Raw genomic sequence first — 16,745 nt, 5'->3', positions numbered from 1 at the left:
GGACAGAGTCCCCAGACACTGATCCCCTGGGGTTACTAGCCCCAAATGTTCATTAACCAAAACGAAACACAGCCGCTCAGCTTCACAGATAATTTTAGGATACCGTCAATCACAGATTCTGGTAAGGCAATGTCCAAATATAGATTTGAAATTACACTTACCAGTTCTGAAGATTTGTTGGTATCCTGCCGACAACGCCAATTTGTGGGGGAAACTTCTGTGTAGCAATGCAGTGGGAGTCACCGACTCAGGAAGGAGACACGGTGAGAGCTGGAGCTTTTGATGTCAAACACTGATGGGTTTATTCAGAGTATTCGGCCGGAGGATTCACATCACAAGTCAAAGAGTCAGAGGTTCTGACTTCACGGTAGAGTTGCCACGTCAATTCTGAAGAGCCTCTCTCTATGCTAGACCGGTTCACAGAGAGTAATCAACATCTCTGAAGGAGTAGACTAAACAGCTGGGAACACTGAACCACCTGCGTCCGACACTCATGGCCTCAAAGATTTCACATCTTAGAGTCCACAAACACCGATAAAGAAGTGCCTCAGTGTTCTCACAACAATTACCATTCGTGCCAGACAAGTTGACCGGTCACAAACTGTTGACAACAACACATATGGCACCAATGCCTTTCCTTAAAGGAGATAACAGACGTCAGAGTAGATCATAAAACGTCACAGAGCAAAAGGTTAGATATCTAGAAGAATTATTCCTTAACACATAGTAATGGTGTTAAGGGAATTTAATGATTAGAAAACACTTTCCTATGGTTTCAGTAAACACTGCTGATACACATGGAAATTAAATAAAGATTTAAAAACCTATTAATGTGTCATACCCACTTAACGGGAAGAAACTCAGCTATCAGACAATATTAACCATTTTTAGCAAAACGAAACATAAGGGTAATAACAAAGGCTCTGAATTAGCCCTGAGCGAAAAAATGCTAACACACTTAGCACAGAACTCACGTTAAAATACCCTTATTACTTATCGTATCTGCACAAACAAGATATTGATTAGCAAGCTGAGATTCCACAGATTCGACAGGTATTGGTATCATTACTGACCGATCCGAACTCGCGACATGAGAAGCTAACAAAGACATCACACCACGTAGCATTAGGTAGCCAACACGGCAATATGTCTTACCTTTGTTGTTTTCTGATCAAAGGTTGTCTTCATTGGCATTAAAACGATAAAAAAACGCTGTTGAAGGTTAATCCATAGGTTAATCCAATGTGTCTGTGTCACTTTGAAATGATTTCTGATAATCCATCAGCAATAAATCTAGTTTTCAGTTTTCAGATTTCAGAGCGTAAGATAGGTTTCGCTTTGGGCAAACTGCGTGCGCATAGCTCTCATTTCTCAATGGTAACGTGTGTGTGTGTATGTGGAAATCCCCCTTCGATTCTATTGGCTCTAACGGTTCATAAGAGATGTCAATCATCAAAATCGACCAATGGGTTACAGAGAAACGGCAAATAAACCCATTTCCACCCAAATTACCCCAGAGGTGGTTTTTTTTTTGCTAAACCTCTCTAAAAAGGTCAAATGTCACTTGTTTTGCATCAATCTTGATACAGGGTACTTATTATATGTTATAGTTTGGATTCCTAAAGCTTTTAGTCTACTATCCCATCATTCAAGGGTGGTTTTCACTATAACTAATGGTTTATTTTTGGACGGACACTATAATTTAAATTTTTTTACTATGTTCAATCGTTCAATCTGAATTTACTTTAAAGTGGACCTATCATGCTATATTTAAATGATGTATTGTAGGGCCATACCTATATAAGGTATATTTATACGTTTCTGTTTTCAAAATACCAAACAGATCATGATTTTAAGCCATGCCTCATTTCGCTCTATTTGTTGTTCTCCAGCACTGTTTTTGCAGGGGGCTGATTCTGTGAGCTGCAGCTGACCACGCCCCCCTGCAGGAGAGGGGAGCGCGCTCTGAACAGCTGCTGGGCTGTCAGAAGAGGGGGAGAAAAATAGATCTCCGTCTTCCGTGTTTTATTATAGCCTATTATTATATAGAGTCGTTATTAATTTGTTTTAAAGCAAAGAACAAAGAAGACCTTTGACCGGCACTTTTCAAATTTTGTCCGGAAGATTTAAACTTCAACGGACATCTTGACCGGCGAAAGAAACTGAAACTGAAACTCTGCCGCACGATCCCCTCGTTCCTTGGAAGAGGCGGAGAGGTGGGTGTTTGTCATCTGCTGGTGGACTAACCGGAGAGAATTACAGTGCTTGCCTCGACGGGGAGGGATTGCATTGAATTAAAGCAGCGGGAGCAAACGTTTGCCTCGGGGAGGGAGAAAAAAAGCCACAGCGGAGAATAAACAGAAGGGTAACCATGGTAACTATGCGCGGGAAGTCTTCTTGGCTGCTTTTGTGGCAGACGACAGCGCCACTTACAGGCCTGGCATATGTACTACAGCATCTCCAGCGCTTTCGAGCGGCAATGGCCGGCCGTGGCCCAACCCCACATTCCCCTGATAGGTGGAGAGTTGGCCCAATAGCCGTAGCGCCACCGTCCTGACGTCAGGACAGTGTTCAAATCTGGATCAGTTTTTATCAGATCCGTTGCAGCCCCTTTTTTAGAGATTTGGGTATGGAGGAAAATAGAGAGGGTTGTGTTTTCTGACACTTGGTGAGTTCCCTGGAACACCGGGGACACATATTCATGTATAAAAGACGTACAAAAGTGCATTTTGCATGATAGGTCCCCTTTAAAATAAAAAAAATCTATATTGATTCTGACTTTTCTACATACAACTCACAGGTTTATCATTGCTTTGAGAAAAAAGATTATTAATTTACCCCTTTTAGAAGGGAAGTTATTGTCATTTGTTCTGGGAATGTCATTTTCGAGACTGAGACCTGAACAACAGGCTTGGGGCTTAACAGGTTAAGACATTGCACATGTGTATTCCATGTTGTCCAAAAAGTGTATTTTCTTTAACAGAGTTGGATATGAAAATCCAAAGCATAATAGTGACATATTTTGGATATGGGCCTGAATAGTCACGGAAATGTGGTTTCAATGTTTAAAAAAAAAGGTTTGTTAAATGTTTATTCAAATTAATAAGCATGAGAAAATGGAAATTAAACAAATATTGCTCTTTGTGTTTTAGGTCCTGGACTTCCACCACCCTCACCAGCTGAGGGAGGGGCTGGACGGCTTCAGCCTGGAGCTGCCCGACCAACCAGAGAATCTGGAGCAGATCCTGGTGGACTGTAGAGACACTCTCAAGTATGGAGTCCGTACAGGTGTGTGTGTGTGTGTGTGTGTGTGTGTGTGTGTGTGTGTGTGTGTGTGTGTGTGTGTGTGTGTGTGTGTGTGTGTGTGTGTGTGTGTGTGTGTGTGTGTGTGTGTGTGTGTGTGGGTGTGTGTGTGTGTGTGTGTGTGTGTGTGTCAGTGTGGAGATGATGGGCCACCCGGAGCTGGCTTCAGAGTGTGACATCAACGCTCTGGAAGCTCTGCTGCCTCAGGAGTGTGTGTGTGTGTGTGTGTGTGTGTGTGTGTGTGTGTGTGTGTGTGTGTGTGTGTGTGTGTGTGTGTGTGTGTGTGTGTGTGTGTGTGTGTGTGTGTGTGTGTGTGTGTGTGTGTGTGTGTGTGTGTGTGTGTGTGTGTGTGTGTGTGTGTGTGTGTGTGTGTGTGTGTGTGTGTGTGTTTGAAAGGTTGGTTCCTCACAAGTATTGATCAGCTCTTGGTCCCCAATGCAAATAAAAGAGAGTATGTGTGTGCGCACATCATAACATCATACACATGAATATCGTACAAACAGATATGGAACAAATGTAATGTTTTCTTAACCTTGTTATAGTTTCATTTCGTTTTTTTTTTTAAACAGTCTGAATGAAACGGCAGCTCTCAGGTGATCATATATCATCAGCTGTGTGTTTACACACCTAATGGCCCATCAGCCACAGCTCTCTCCCCCCCCCCCGGATCTTTCTTCTCCAGCAGTTAAGTTAACTGTAGGTTACTCTGAGTGACAAGCTTACAGTTAGTGAAGTAACACTTTTTTTTTGTGAGTCACGACCTGGCTGTTTCATTCTAACATAACGCTCCAAATATTACTGTTTCCACTCAGACTTCAATACAGCTACACCATTGTTTGGTTTCCATGGTAACGCATCTCTTTAGTACAACTCTACCCTCTGCTCACTCCTTTCCTGTAAATTAAACTATACAGGTCCAGCCCACACATATGACAGCGCAGTTGCTCCATCATTCCATCTCTTCTTTTTTCCTGCTCAATACGCTCCTTGGCCCGGGACACACATATTTATTTAGATATGTTTTAAACAAGTTTAAATAAAATATGCATAGTAATTTAATAAATCCTTCCAACACACATTGTAAGAACAGTTCTGTTTCATATGAGTGTTGAGAGCTGTATCCATAAATCTCTTAATTTTGCCCTCAAAGTGCACCAGATTGATGCATTTAACTTCAATTTAAAGAAAAACATCTTCTGTTGTAACAACAATAACATTATAAATAGTAACATAGCTGAACATGGTATTGCACATTTAGCTTTCAGTGTTACTGACCTGAGATGTTTTTATTACATGAATTAAGGTGACTGAGGCTTTTTAACATAGACTTTTCAGTGTCCCATATTTTGCACAGAACTATCCCACATTAGGAAGTGCAGATTGTCTGAGACAACTTGGCACTAATGCGGCTTTCACACCAGCGCTTTTCCCTTTCTAGCTCCTAGCTAGAGCTTTTCTGGTTCAGCTCCGGTTTCCCTTTTGAGCTCCCGCTCTGTTCACACCGCCCAGCTGCCGCTGCTGCGTCATAACGTCACCGTTTACATCGCTGATTTTCTCCCCAACGGCGCTCACAACAACAACAACGGGGGGGGGGGACTGTGTCGGGTCGATGATCGTGTTGCTTTTAATCATACGAAGCCAGATTAAATTAAATAACGACTTCTCCAACCTTATACTTTTCTCCAGAGTGCCGTGGTTCATTGTTTATTAATGTGTTTCAGCTGCATTTAGCGACCGCTGCAGTGCTGGCTGCTCTTCCACGGGAGTTTATTCTCCCGTTAGCTCCGGGTTAGCTCACACGGCTCTAAAGTATTCACTGTCTGACTGTCACACAAGCAGCTGATACATATCCCCAGTTCCCCTTAAGTGAATGTGTGTCAGTCTGAATTGACGCTGTTTGGCATCACAACGCTGTTATGAAAGTTTCTCTGGTATAACATGGGTGATGTTAGCATAGCAGCCGAAGCTAAACTGACTACTTGCTAAGCCGTTTTCTACAGGCACATTTTACCGGCGTATTTTTCATTATGATTCTACTTGTGATAGTCGGACATGACAACCTGTGCAGCCCATGTATTGATTCCATCCGATAGCTGCTATAATAACAAACAAAACGTCTGCCTGCTCTCCACAATGATCAATAACAGCGAACGGATGGTCAAAGTAAGGTACAAATAAACAGAATCACACGAAGCCTGGTTAGTGTTGCCTGACTTTATAAAGTGTTTTTTTTTATAAGTGTGTGGTTGCCTTCTAGTCACTTTGCTCAGCGCTACTGCTTGTAGGCAGGCATGACGAGACTCTTCAGTCGACCCATGTTCAGGGGAGGTGGGTTTAGTTTCCTGCACGCCTCGACGTAAGCGACGCCGCGTCATAGCTCCGAAGCTCTTGCCTCTAGACCGACAATTTTTTGGAGCTGGAAGTGAACCGCATTCCGGAGTTATGACGCGGCGCCGCTGCGGTGTGAACAGAAAAAAACGGCGCTTTTCCAGCTCCAGCTCCGAGCCGGAGTGTGAAAAGGGCATAAGAGTACTGATATGTCTACCATTTCTTTTCCGAGTGTAATATCTGCATTTTCTCTTTTGAAAAACTAAGGCCCCGCTCACACGGGACCGTTTGCGTTTATGCACAGTATGCGTATTCAAAAAAGTCTTCCGTTCACATGCATTAGTTTCATTTAACGTGTCTGTTCAAACGAGGCCGCTGGAAACGCTGTAGTACATATTAGTGATGTGTCGGTCGCGAACGAGCCGGCTCAAAGAGCCGGCTCTTTTAAGTGAACGACGGGAGCCGGCTCGCGCCCGCGAACGAGCCGTTTTTTTTTGTTATTTTGTTGTTAAGTAATACAAGACAGAATGATATGATGATCTCCGCGCTACAGCTGCTCCGTGCATGCATGCAGTGACATGTAATATCCAAGGATTAGAGACTGTTGGATGCTGCTGTACTGAGCATTGCAATATATTTATTTTCACTATGTCATTTATTTATGATTATCCTTGGGCTCAGCAAAGATTTGATGTCAGCTGTTGCTGTCTTTTTTTCTATAGTTAATACTGAAATAGAGCCCTGCTGTTTAGTCAGGGCCTTTTCTTTAAATATAATTTTAAAATGTCGATACAGTAGCCCCTTTATTTAAATGTCTATGCTTAAGTTTTTATCTCAATCTCAATCTTTATTTATTTATATAGCACATTTAAAACAACCTTCAGTTGACCAAAGTGCTGTACAGGCAATACATATTAAATAACACAATGGGAGTACAATAATAAAACAATAATTAAAAACATGATAAAAAGCACAATAACTAGAAAAATATTTAAAAAAAACACATACAAATGTAAAAATGTAATGTTCAACTAGTATTAAAAGCCAGTGCAAAGAGGTGAGTTTTTAGCTGAGATTTAAAAAGTTCAATAGACTCAGCAGTCCGGATATGTACTGGGAGGCTGTTCCACAGTCTAGGAGCTGCAACACTGAAAGCCCTGTCACCTCGGGTTTTTTATAGGTGTTGCTATCTGCTTTGTGTAGCGTGGTTCAAGCAAGTCAGTGCATTCATTGGGTGGTATCAGAGAGATACAAGGGTCTGTAAATGCAATGAAAACTGGCCACAGCAAATAATTGATATTAAACATGTAATTTTTACTTTTGAATACTTCAGTACAAAGGATGTATTGAATAATTTAAGTGATATGTGTACACATATAAATCATGAGTCAAAACAGGGCTACATTTGATTGAATTATAAAAGGTATAATATGTAGTAAACTGAAGAGCCGTTTGGGAGCCGAAAGAGCCGGCTCTTCTTGGTGAGCCGAGCCAAATGATCCGGCTCACCAAGAAGAGCCGGAATTCCCATCACTAGTACATATGCTGGGACTGTAAGTGGCGCTGTAACTTCCGCCAAAATACACCAAAAGCCGCGAAGAAGAGCAACCGAGCAGCCCCGCTGCAATGTTGCCATGGCTACCCTTCTGTTTAAGCCCCGAAACTGAAACTGAAACTGAAAGAAACTGAAAGAAACCGAATCTGTGGATATTGCATCCCGACCAAGAAGGTCTCCGTGGAGAGGACGGCTCAGAAAGAGAGAGATATTCTCTACAAACACCGGGTGAGATCCTCCTTTGTCAATATAATGGATCAATGCATGAAATCTGACTCTGTTTATTTTGTTTAAGGAGTATATTGGGCGTTAACAATTCTGGTTTGCCTTTTATAATATTATTTAATTCAAGAACCCCTTGTGCGTTTAATTAACACAGCTATTTTTGATAGTTGCTGCAGGAGAGGTGGGGAGAGGCGGGGCTATCGTTATTTTTTCAGGAAATATTCGTATCGAGGTGATTACACGGACTCGGTTGACCCCCCAGAGCGTTTCGTTTGCAAATCTATCCACCTTGGGACCCGTTATTGTTTGTGGGGTCAGTTTCTATCGGCCTCGTGTAAATAATAGGGCTATACGCACGCGAAACTATGCAGATACAAGCAGTTTTCTCCTCGTGTAAACGGCGCCTAAGTCTTAGTTTGGCCAATCATTTTTAATCACACACGTCTCCCCATCCCATTCAAATTCAAATTATTGACTGGAAGGGCAGTGTTGCCTACATGTAAATGAATGGCATTGCCTATATGCATTTGAAAAGAAATAGTACCCCCCTCTGAGTGACTATCGGTTGACTTCACATCTTGTCACAAACCAAGGGACTTTACTTCCTGATTTTTGGAATACAAAATAATTTATCTGTGGACGTTTTACTGAACGAGCATACTGTACTGTGATCTGCATGCACTTATCAAACATTTAATTAAAGTAGTGAAAACAAATAGTGAGGGGGTCCAAAATCAGCCAACGTGCTTTGTTTTTAATGTTCATCGCTATAATAATAAGTACATTATTCAAAAGTTTACATTAACTTTGGATAATAACACTAAGAGTACTGATATGTCTACCATTTATTTTATGAGTGTAATATCTGCATTTTCTCTTTTGGTTTGATTAGGACACATCCTGGGGATTGTGTTTACAAACATTGACCATACCGTTCACCAGCCCCCACCCCCCTATGTGTGGAGGAAGCCTCCCCCCCCCCCCTCCTGTGATCTCCCAACCCCCAGTATGTAGGTTTGTGATTAGGGGACACATCCTGGGGATTGTGTTTACAAACGTTTACCATACCGTTCACCATCCCCCACCCCCCTATGTGGCCTACTGTATGTTGATTTTTGACTTTGTTTAGAGCAGTGAATTCTCTTCCTTTCTGCAGCAGAGAGCTAAGCGCTGTCAGACCGGACCTAACCCTAACCCTGAAAAGTATTATCATCTGAAATTAATCATTATGTTATTAGTATTAAATACATATAACTTGTATTTAGAAATACTCTGTAATTATTGATGCATAAATGTGTTCATTCATTCAATGTGGCATCTGCTATAATGGGGTTAATGTATGATATTACTTAATAATACAATACACTATATAATATATGATATGATAATTACATTTTAATTTGATTCATTTCTTATTTCATAGTTTCTCATTATTATTATTTTTATCGCTGATCTTATTTTTGATTTTATTAATCTGTGTGAATCTGTGCTGTCCTGTTTTTCACTCTAACCCTGTTGCTGTTTGAACTACTGAATTTCTCCACGGGGATTAATAAAGGTCCATCTTATCTTATCTTAATGTATAAGTTGATTTACTTTGATCTACTGTACTGTGTAAAAACACCACAACAATATTACAAAAAATATACTGCATAAAGCAAACTATTGTAAAGGTAAAAGTATGAGCATAAAAAATAAAGAAGTGTAAACATTTACATTATTATGATTATTTAATATATAAAGACTATATATTATTGAACTACAATTAAGATAATAAGATTAGATATACTTTATTTGATCTAAAATATTGATGTTTTTTCGTTATAGCAGCCTGTGAAAACCATAACAAATAAGTGATTAAATGCTACAGTATTCAGCAAACACAACTGCAGAGCTGCAACATTGCAAACAGACAAAGGCCCCGGCTCCACGGGAACGCATACGGCAAAACGCATAGGAGTAACGCAAACGCAAACGCCAAAAAGCTTCCGCCCACACGCAATATACACCGGATTGTGTCAAGCTACACGAGACAGCTCTGTTTACATCCAACCGCTGGAAAAGCTGCAGTACATATGCCGAGCCTGTACGTGGAGCTGTAACTTCCTCCATAAAAGCAGCAACTTCCTCCACAAAAGCAGCGAAGAAGAATGGTTGTCATGGCTGCACTTCTGTTTATTCTCCGCGGTGGGGGCCGAGGGATCCGGGCAGAGTTTTTTGCCGGTCAACGTGTGTTAAAGTTTAAATCTTCCGGACAAAATGATAAAAGTGCCGGTCAAAGGTCTTCTTTGTTATTTATTGAGCTTTAAAACAAATGAATAACGACGATATAATGATATATAATAATAAAATACACGGAGGCTGTCTCTTTTTCCTCTCTTCTGACAGCGCCAGTGTCGTCTCATGCAGCAGCTGATCCAGTAATGATGACTCGACAGTAAAAATAAACATATTTATAACTAGTTTAGGTAGTTTGAGAGGTAATTAAAATAGCTAAGGGTGATGATCTGACTTGAAGTGTGTGATGCAGCGGGAGGAGCTGCGTGTCTCCGTCCTGTCAGATTAGACTTCACTCGCGTTTATGTCCATATCGAGATAAAGATAAATAATCTGAATTCAGTGTGCAGTGTACTTTTGCGGGGGTGAGCAGCAGAGGTGGGGAGAGGCGGGGCTATTGCGTCGTCATTATCAGAAACGGATGACCGTATAGGCTACCACACGGCCCCGTTGGACCCCCCAGACCGCTCCGTTCCCAGATCTATCCACCTTTGGACCCGTTGTCGTTTGCAGGGTCCATTTCTACCGTTCCGTTACGGCGTCGTCTAGCTTAAAGGGCTATACGCAAGAGAAATATGCGGATTCAACCCGTTTTCGTTCCCGTGGAGCCTAGGCCTAAATTCTACAACACCAAGTTGTCTGTGTGTATTTGTGAATTAAGCGCCATCTCATGGTTAAATCCTGTAATTGAACAAATGGGGAAATTTGGCAACGCCCTCTAGCAATTTTGGCAACACCCCCAGCACTGGGATCCGCTGGGTTTTTGGTTGGGACACACCCATTGGAGTCCTATCTGGAGTGTTACATCTGTATCTTTAAACTCATCAGGAGGCACCCTAATGCTGTCTTTAGCTTAAAAACTCCCTCCTGGGACCATTTAGTTCTGCTGTCTGTGGGGTGTTCTGCGAGTATGGTTAATTTAAGAGTTACAGCCCTTTGATTGTTCATTAGATATTCTAGTACCATTTCATACTTTCACATGTCAAACACATGCTCTTTCATTTACACTTTACGCTTTAAACCATATGTATGTATTTTCTCATCTCTGTAAATTATAAATGGTGTGCTTATTATTTCTAATGTTAATGTTTTCTAAATTAATTGTAGACCTCCTAATTGTCCAGTGCAGCCTCAGCATCTTACTACTTGGCCTGTGCCAATCCAAAAAATAATAAAACTCCAACATCTTTACAGTAGGTGAACTAAATAACATATTTCAATAGCTCTGAATTTCTGATGAGCATCTGTGTTATTCTTAAATCAAATCCTTGAAATCCTATTTAAAATATAAATATAATAATGAACTACTCATGTTTCTGGTAAAGACACACACTAATGTTATGGATTCAAGAACAACTAAAATCATGATACTGTCAACGTGAATGATTTCCTTGGTGTGTCTGTCCTGTAAGGTACGTCATTCTCTGCTTGGATCGTGTGCAGAAATCCCATCATCCCGTCAGCGCTTAGATATTATCAAGCTGAAAAAATGAATACAGAATTCCAACATACTGTCATCAAATGTCTTTCTATTATTCATTTAAATTGCCCTTGTGAAACTAGTCTTGAATTCATTGCATAATGACCTAAAAATAAAGTCTATGGCTTTTACTTCTAATTATTTACCAGGCTAGAGACAGGATCCCAGCTAGAAATGTTTTGTTCTAAAAACATTCTGAGAATGTTACATTCATTGTTCTAGGAATGTTTTCAGCGGGAAGTTTTCTTTTGGTTCCCAGAACGTTCTTCTGAAAGGTAGGATAACGTTCTCTAAAAACATTCTTAAAATGTTTGGTGATAACCTTCCTAAAATGTTTTTGATAACATTGTTAGAACATTATGCCCTACTATTCTTAAAACGTTTTCAGCAGAAGCTTTTATTTTCGTTCCCAGAATGTTCTTCTGAAAGGTAGGATAACGTTCTTTAAAAACATTCTTAAAATGTTTGGTGATAACCTTCCTAAAATGTTTTTGATAACATTGTCAGAACATTATGCCCTACTATTCTTAAAACGTTTTCAGCAGAAGCTTTTATTTTGGTTCCCAGAATGTTCTTCTGAAAGGTAGGATAACGGTCTCTAAAAACATTCTTAAAATGTTGATAACATTGTTAGAACATTATGCCCTACTGTTCTTAAAACGTTTTCAGCTGCAACTTAGATTTTTTTATGTTGCCAGAATGTTTTTATTTTAGAGAAGGATAACATGCTTTATGTTTAAAACATTATGCAAATGTTCTGTGGTAACAATTTACTACAATATTTTTGTACATAACAAAACATAAAGACATAATATTCCTGTAATTGTTCAACTCAAAATTCCTGGGTAACTGGACTGACCACTGTAACGGGGGGTTACGTATTGTAACCCTAGTTATATAAACACAGGCGGAGCCCTCTACTGGACTCTATGGGTACTACTCTCTATCATGCTGTGCGTGCTTTCACCTACTGAATTTACGTAAACGTAGCCGGCCAATCGGGGCGAGCCTACCTGAATGCGCGCGCAGGCCCACAGTATATAAGGCGGCTACAGCCACCGCCCCACTATCCTATACACTCTTCAGCGAGCGGACTAGGAAAGACAGGGCCTCCAGGTAGAGGGCTCCGCCTGTGTTTATATAACTAGGGTTACAATACGTAACCCCCCGTTATATCTCTCACAGGCTCCGCCCTCTACTGGACTCTATGGGTACAGTGGGCGGAGCCCCGATGTATAAACGCCCTGTCGTCCAACAACATCGACCCCCCACACCGTCCCTGACCGGCTTTTGGCTAATATCCACTGCATCCCCACTTCCTCCCATCCGGTTGTAACCGTGGAGAAGTCGGGGCCGCAACTTGGATAAGGCACACTCACACACGCTTACCTCGTGTAGAGTGTGCATGGAAAAAAATTGTGCGGAGACTCCGTCTGGAGCCTACCGCGCACCATGTTCCCCAGGTCCCTCAGGAGCATGGGAAAACATAAGTGCACCACATCCCCCACACTCACACACGCTCCGTGTAGAGTGGGCATGGACAATAGTGAGGAAGGCTCTCCCAGCCTGCCCATGGGCAGGCGGGGAGAGTCCTCCAGCCCTGTATGGGGCTGATTGTACACCATGTCTCCCGAGTCCCTCAGGAGCATGGGAAAAACACAAGTGCTTTATGTCCAGGGGGGGGGGTCAGATACCTGCTGACCCACAGCCACCCCCCTCTCACCAGTCATGCGTTGCCCTGGCAAGCACAGACGACGAGAAGGAGCCAGACATGTCCAGGCGTAGACCAAGACACCGCTGTGCATATATCTTCTACACTCACGCCGCTGAATAAGGCTGTTGACACAGCCACAGCCCGTGTAGAATGTGCACGGACCCCAGTGGGGAGGGCTCTCCCCGCCCGTCCATAGGCATGTGTAATGCACCCGCATAGCCATCCTGCTAGGCGCTTCTTTGAGAGGGCTTTTCCAGCCACACCATCCCTAAAGCACACAAACAGTTGTTCAGTGCGCCTAATGGCAGCCGTGCGCTCTACATAGCATGCTAGCGCACGCACTGGGCAGAGGAGGTGCAATTTAGCCTCCCTGGCCCCAATATGGGGTGGAAGATTAAAGCCACCTAACTGAATAGCCCTTGATCTGAATGAACTTCTGATACTTTTAGGAGTAAAGGAGGGGTTCGGCCTGAGTGTCGCCCCGCTACGGTCACCCCGGATCAAAAGACAACTTGGGTGTACCGACAGAGCGGTCAGCTCGGACACTCTTTTAGCCGAAGTCAAGGCAAGTAGCAATGCTGTCTTCCATGACAGTGCTTCCAGGGAGGAAAGCTCCAGAGGCTCAAATGGTTCTGTGACCAGAGCCTCGAGCACCAACGGCAGGTCCCACTGTGGGGCGGAGGCGTGCACTACCGGGCGCTGCCTCCTGACCCCCTGCAAAAACCGCGTCATAAGCGGCTGACTGAAGGCTGACCTGCCTCCAAATCCCTCATGGCAGGACGAAATGGCTGCTGCATACACCTTAATTGTGGAATGAGCCAGCCCCCTGTCCACCAGTATCTGTAAGTAGGTAAGAATAGAGCCCAGCGTGCACGACAGAGGCTCTAGACTCCTTCCTTCACACCATCGCCGGAATCCCGCCCACTTTGGCCTGTAACAAGCTGTGGTGGATTCTGCTCTTGCTGCTTGGATAGTCTGAATAACGTTATCAGACAGCCCCACCTGTCTCAGCCTGTCCCTCTCAGGAGCCAAGCCTGGAGAGGTTGGCCCAGAGTGGGTAACGCCCCTATTGTACCTGCTTCCTGAGACAGCGCTCCCCAGACCTGAGGAATCGCCCAGGGCTGGCCCACCATCATCTGTGTTACCCCCGCGTTACCACGGCGCCAGGCGGCGATCTGGGGCCACCAGGATGATTGACAGCTGTTCCCGCCTCACCCTATCCAGGAGGGGGGGGGATAAGGTGCAGCGGTGGAAAGGCGTAAAGCAGCTTTCTTGGCCATGGCTCGTGTGCAAATGTGTCGACCCCCAAGGGCGGGTTGTCCCACCGAGCCAGGGAGAACCACAGGGCACAGTGGCTGTTGCGCCGATTGGCGAACAGGTCCACCTCTGCTCTACCGAACTGAGTCCAGACCTGCTTCACCACCTCCGGGTGAAGCCTCTACTCGTCTGGCAGGGGTCCGCCTCTTGACATGAGGTCGGCCCCCCTGTTCTCCCGTCCCGGGATGTGAAGAGCCCTTAGAGACAACACAATCTGTGAAACCCACAGCCACAGGTTCTCTGCTGTGGTCAACCAGGCTATTGAGCGGACTCCGCCCTGCCTGTTGATGTATGCCACTGTGGTGCGGTTGTCGCTCCTTACTAGCACCTGTTTGCCCTGTATTAAGGGTTTGCAGTGCTGTAGGACCAACATCACTGCTTGCAGCTCCAGGAGGTTGCTGTGCCGCCAGAGGCCAGCAACCACCCACAGCCCTTTCTAGACACGTCCCCCCCCCCATCCTGTCACTTTCTTTTTCTTTGAAGCGTCTGTGAAGACTGTGATATAGGAGGTTACCTGCCCCAGTGGAGCTCCCCTCCGCAGATTCTCTGGGGACCCCCAGAATCGGAGGTTGCTCTCTACTGAAGGGGGGATGGCCACCAGACGTCATTTGTGTCTTAAGATCTAAACGAAGGCCGGTAAACCACATCTGCATGCAACGTGCATGCAGCAGTCCGAGTGGCACTACGGAGTGAGCAGCCGTCATGAGACCCAAAGTCTGCATGATGATCAAAGCTGTCACCGTCGCCCCCTGACGCAGCCTGCAGACTGCCCGCAGCAGGGATGCCTGTCTGCTTTCTGTCAGGGTGACACGTAGTCTGCCTGCATCGAGCATCACCCCCAGATATTCTACCTGCTGGTGAGGTATGGGGGAGCTCTTCTTCCAATTGACCGCAACTTATTTTTCAACCCAACTTGGTTAGGTGTAGGATCAATTGGGCTGTGTGCAGTATTGCCCATTCCCTGGACCTGGCCATAACTATGAGGTCGTCCCTCATGCCATGGTCCCGCAGCGGTTGCAGCGTCGTGGCTGAACATGCGTGGGGATAGGGAGTAGCCGAACGGCAGTCTGTTGTACTCGTAGGCTACCCCCTGGAAGGCAAAACGTGAATACTTTCTGTGCTCTTGGAGCAATTTCGCCATGAAAGTAAGCGTTCTTCAGGTCGATGGTTGTGAACCAATCGCCTGGCTGCACCAGTAACTGTTTCATAGTTAACATATGGAACTTCTTGCATGCAATGTGCTGGTTCAGGCATTGAAGATCCAGAATGGGCCTGAATTCTCCTGTCTTCTTGGGAACCAGGAAGTACAGGGAATAATGCCCCTTCTCTCTGACTTGAGAGTGCACATGCTGAGAGGAAACCTCCTCCTGGGATGACAGATTTGCCTCTCTCATGCCTCTGAACGGAGGAGGGATGCTGCAAAACTGGAGTGAATAACCCAGTCTCAGTGTCCTGTCCATGCGCTCTGTTAATACACCACTGATTTTCCATTCCCCATAACATTGTGTTAGGGGATGTGCAATCAGCTGCGGCGCCGCAGCTATGAAGCTGTGGTACTCTCTGGTGGCCCACTCCGCCGTCAAACCCTCCATAAAAGGAAGTTTGACCCATGGGGGGCTGACACAGAAAGGGCCGTTTTTCTATAATGTAGTTTCCACTCAGAGAAAAAAACGGACGATTTTTAACTGAGGTCCCTGAACGCACCACGGCATGCTCCCGTGAGAGCGCGCGTTCCACCATAATGCTGTTTTCTCTTAGAGAGAAATAAGCATTAATCTGAGCTTCTTCTGTCCATGAACGCACCGCGGCCCGCTCTCGGGGGGGGGGGGGCGCGCGTCGTCATAATGCTGTCTCTTGAAACGGACATTATGGGGAAATGTGGAAAATGTGGAATGTGGAGAGAGATGACTCTTACTCTGGGATAAATGCAATCGTTTTTACTGAATGCATTTTACACACACATATCACTCTAGAACTAGAGTTACACTACGTAACCCACTGTTCTTCTGCGGAGGTCCCTGAACGCACCGCGGCCACTCTCACGGGGGGGGGGGGCCGCGCGCCGTCATAATGCCGTCTCCTTGAAACGGACATTATGGGGAAATGTGGAATGTGGAGAGAGATGACTCTTACTCTGGGATAAATGCCATCGTTTTTACTGAATGCATTTTACACACACATATCACTTTAGAACTAGAGTTACACTACGTAATGCACTGTCCTTCTGCGGAGGTCCCTGAACGCACCGCGGCCACTCTCACGGGGGCCGCGCCTCATAATGGGTGTCCAATTAACATCGTATGAAAACGGCCTTGCCGATCTCAACGAGACATTATGGGAAAATGTGGAATTGTGGAGAGATATGACTCTTACTCTGGGATAAATGCAATCGTTTTTACTAAATGCATTTTTCACACACACATCACTCTAGAACCAGGGTTACTATATACGTAACCCACCGTTCTTGCAACAGGGCCTCTTTTCGACTTTGGAGCCACAGCTAAGAAGCTGTAGTATTCTCTGGTGGCCTACTCCGCTGCCAAACC

General features: G+C 44.4%; 1 protein-coding gene across 2 annotated transcripts in view; it reads left to right on the top strand.

Moving 5' to 3' along the window:
* zgc:163121 (uncharacterized protein LOC100038790 homolog) overlaps positions 1-16,745 on the top strand; it is a 126,325-nt gene that overhangs the window by 22,081 nt on the left and 87,499 nt on the right. For both annotated transcript variants that reach the window (XM_034118704.1, XM_034118697.1), the window contains exon 4: positions 3,153-3,288. In XM_034118704.1, coding sequence (XP_033974595.1) covers positions 3,153-3,288 — 136 coding nt within the window. The remainder of the gene's footprint in view (positions 1-3,152; positions 3,289-16,745) is intronic.

This window comes from Trematomus bernacchii, unplaced genomic scaffold (genome assembly GCF_902827165.1).
Source record: "Trematomus bernacchii unplaced genomic scaffold, fTreBer1.1, whole genome shotgun sequence".
In the NCBI taxonomy this organism is placed as follows: domain Eukaryota; kingdom Metazoa; phylum Chordata; class Actinopteri; order Perciformes; family Nototheniidae; genus Trematomus; species Trematomus bernacchii.
The sequence above is the reverse complement of the archived record's forward strand: the minus strand, read 5'-3'. Positions and strand labels throughout refer to the sequence as shown.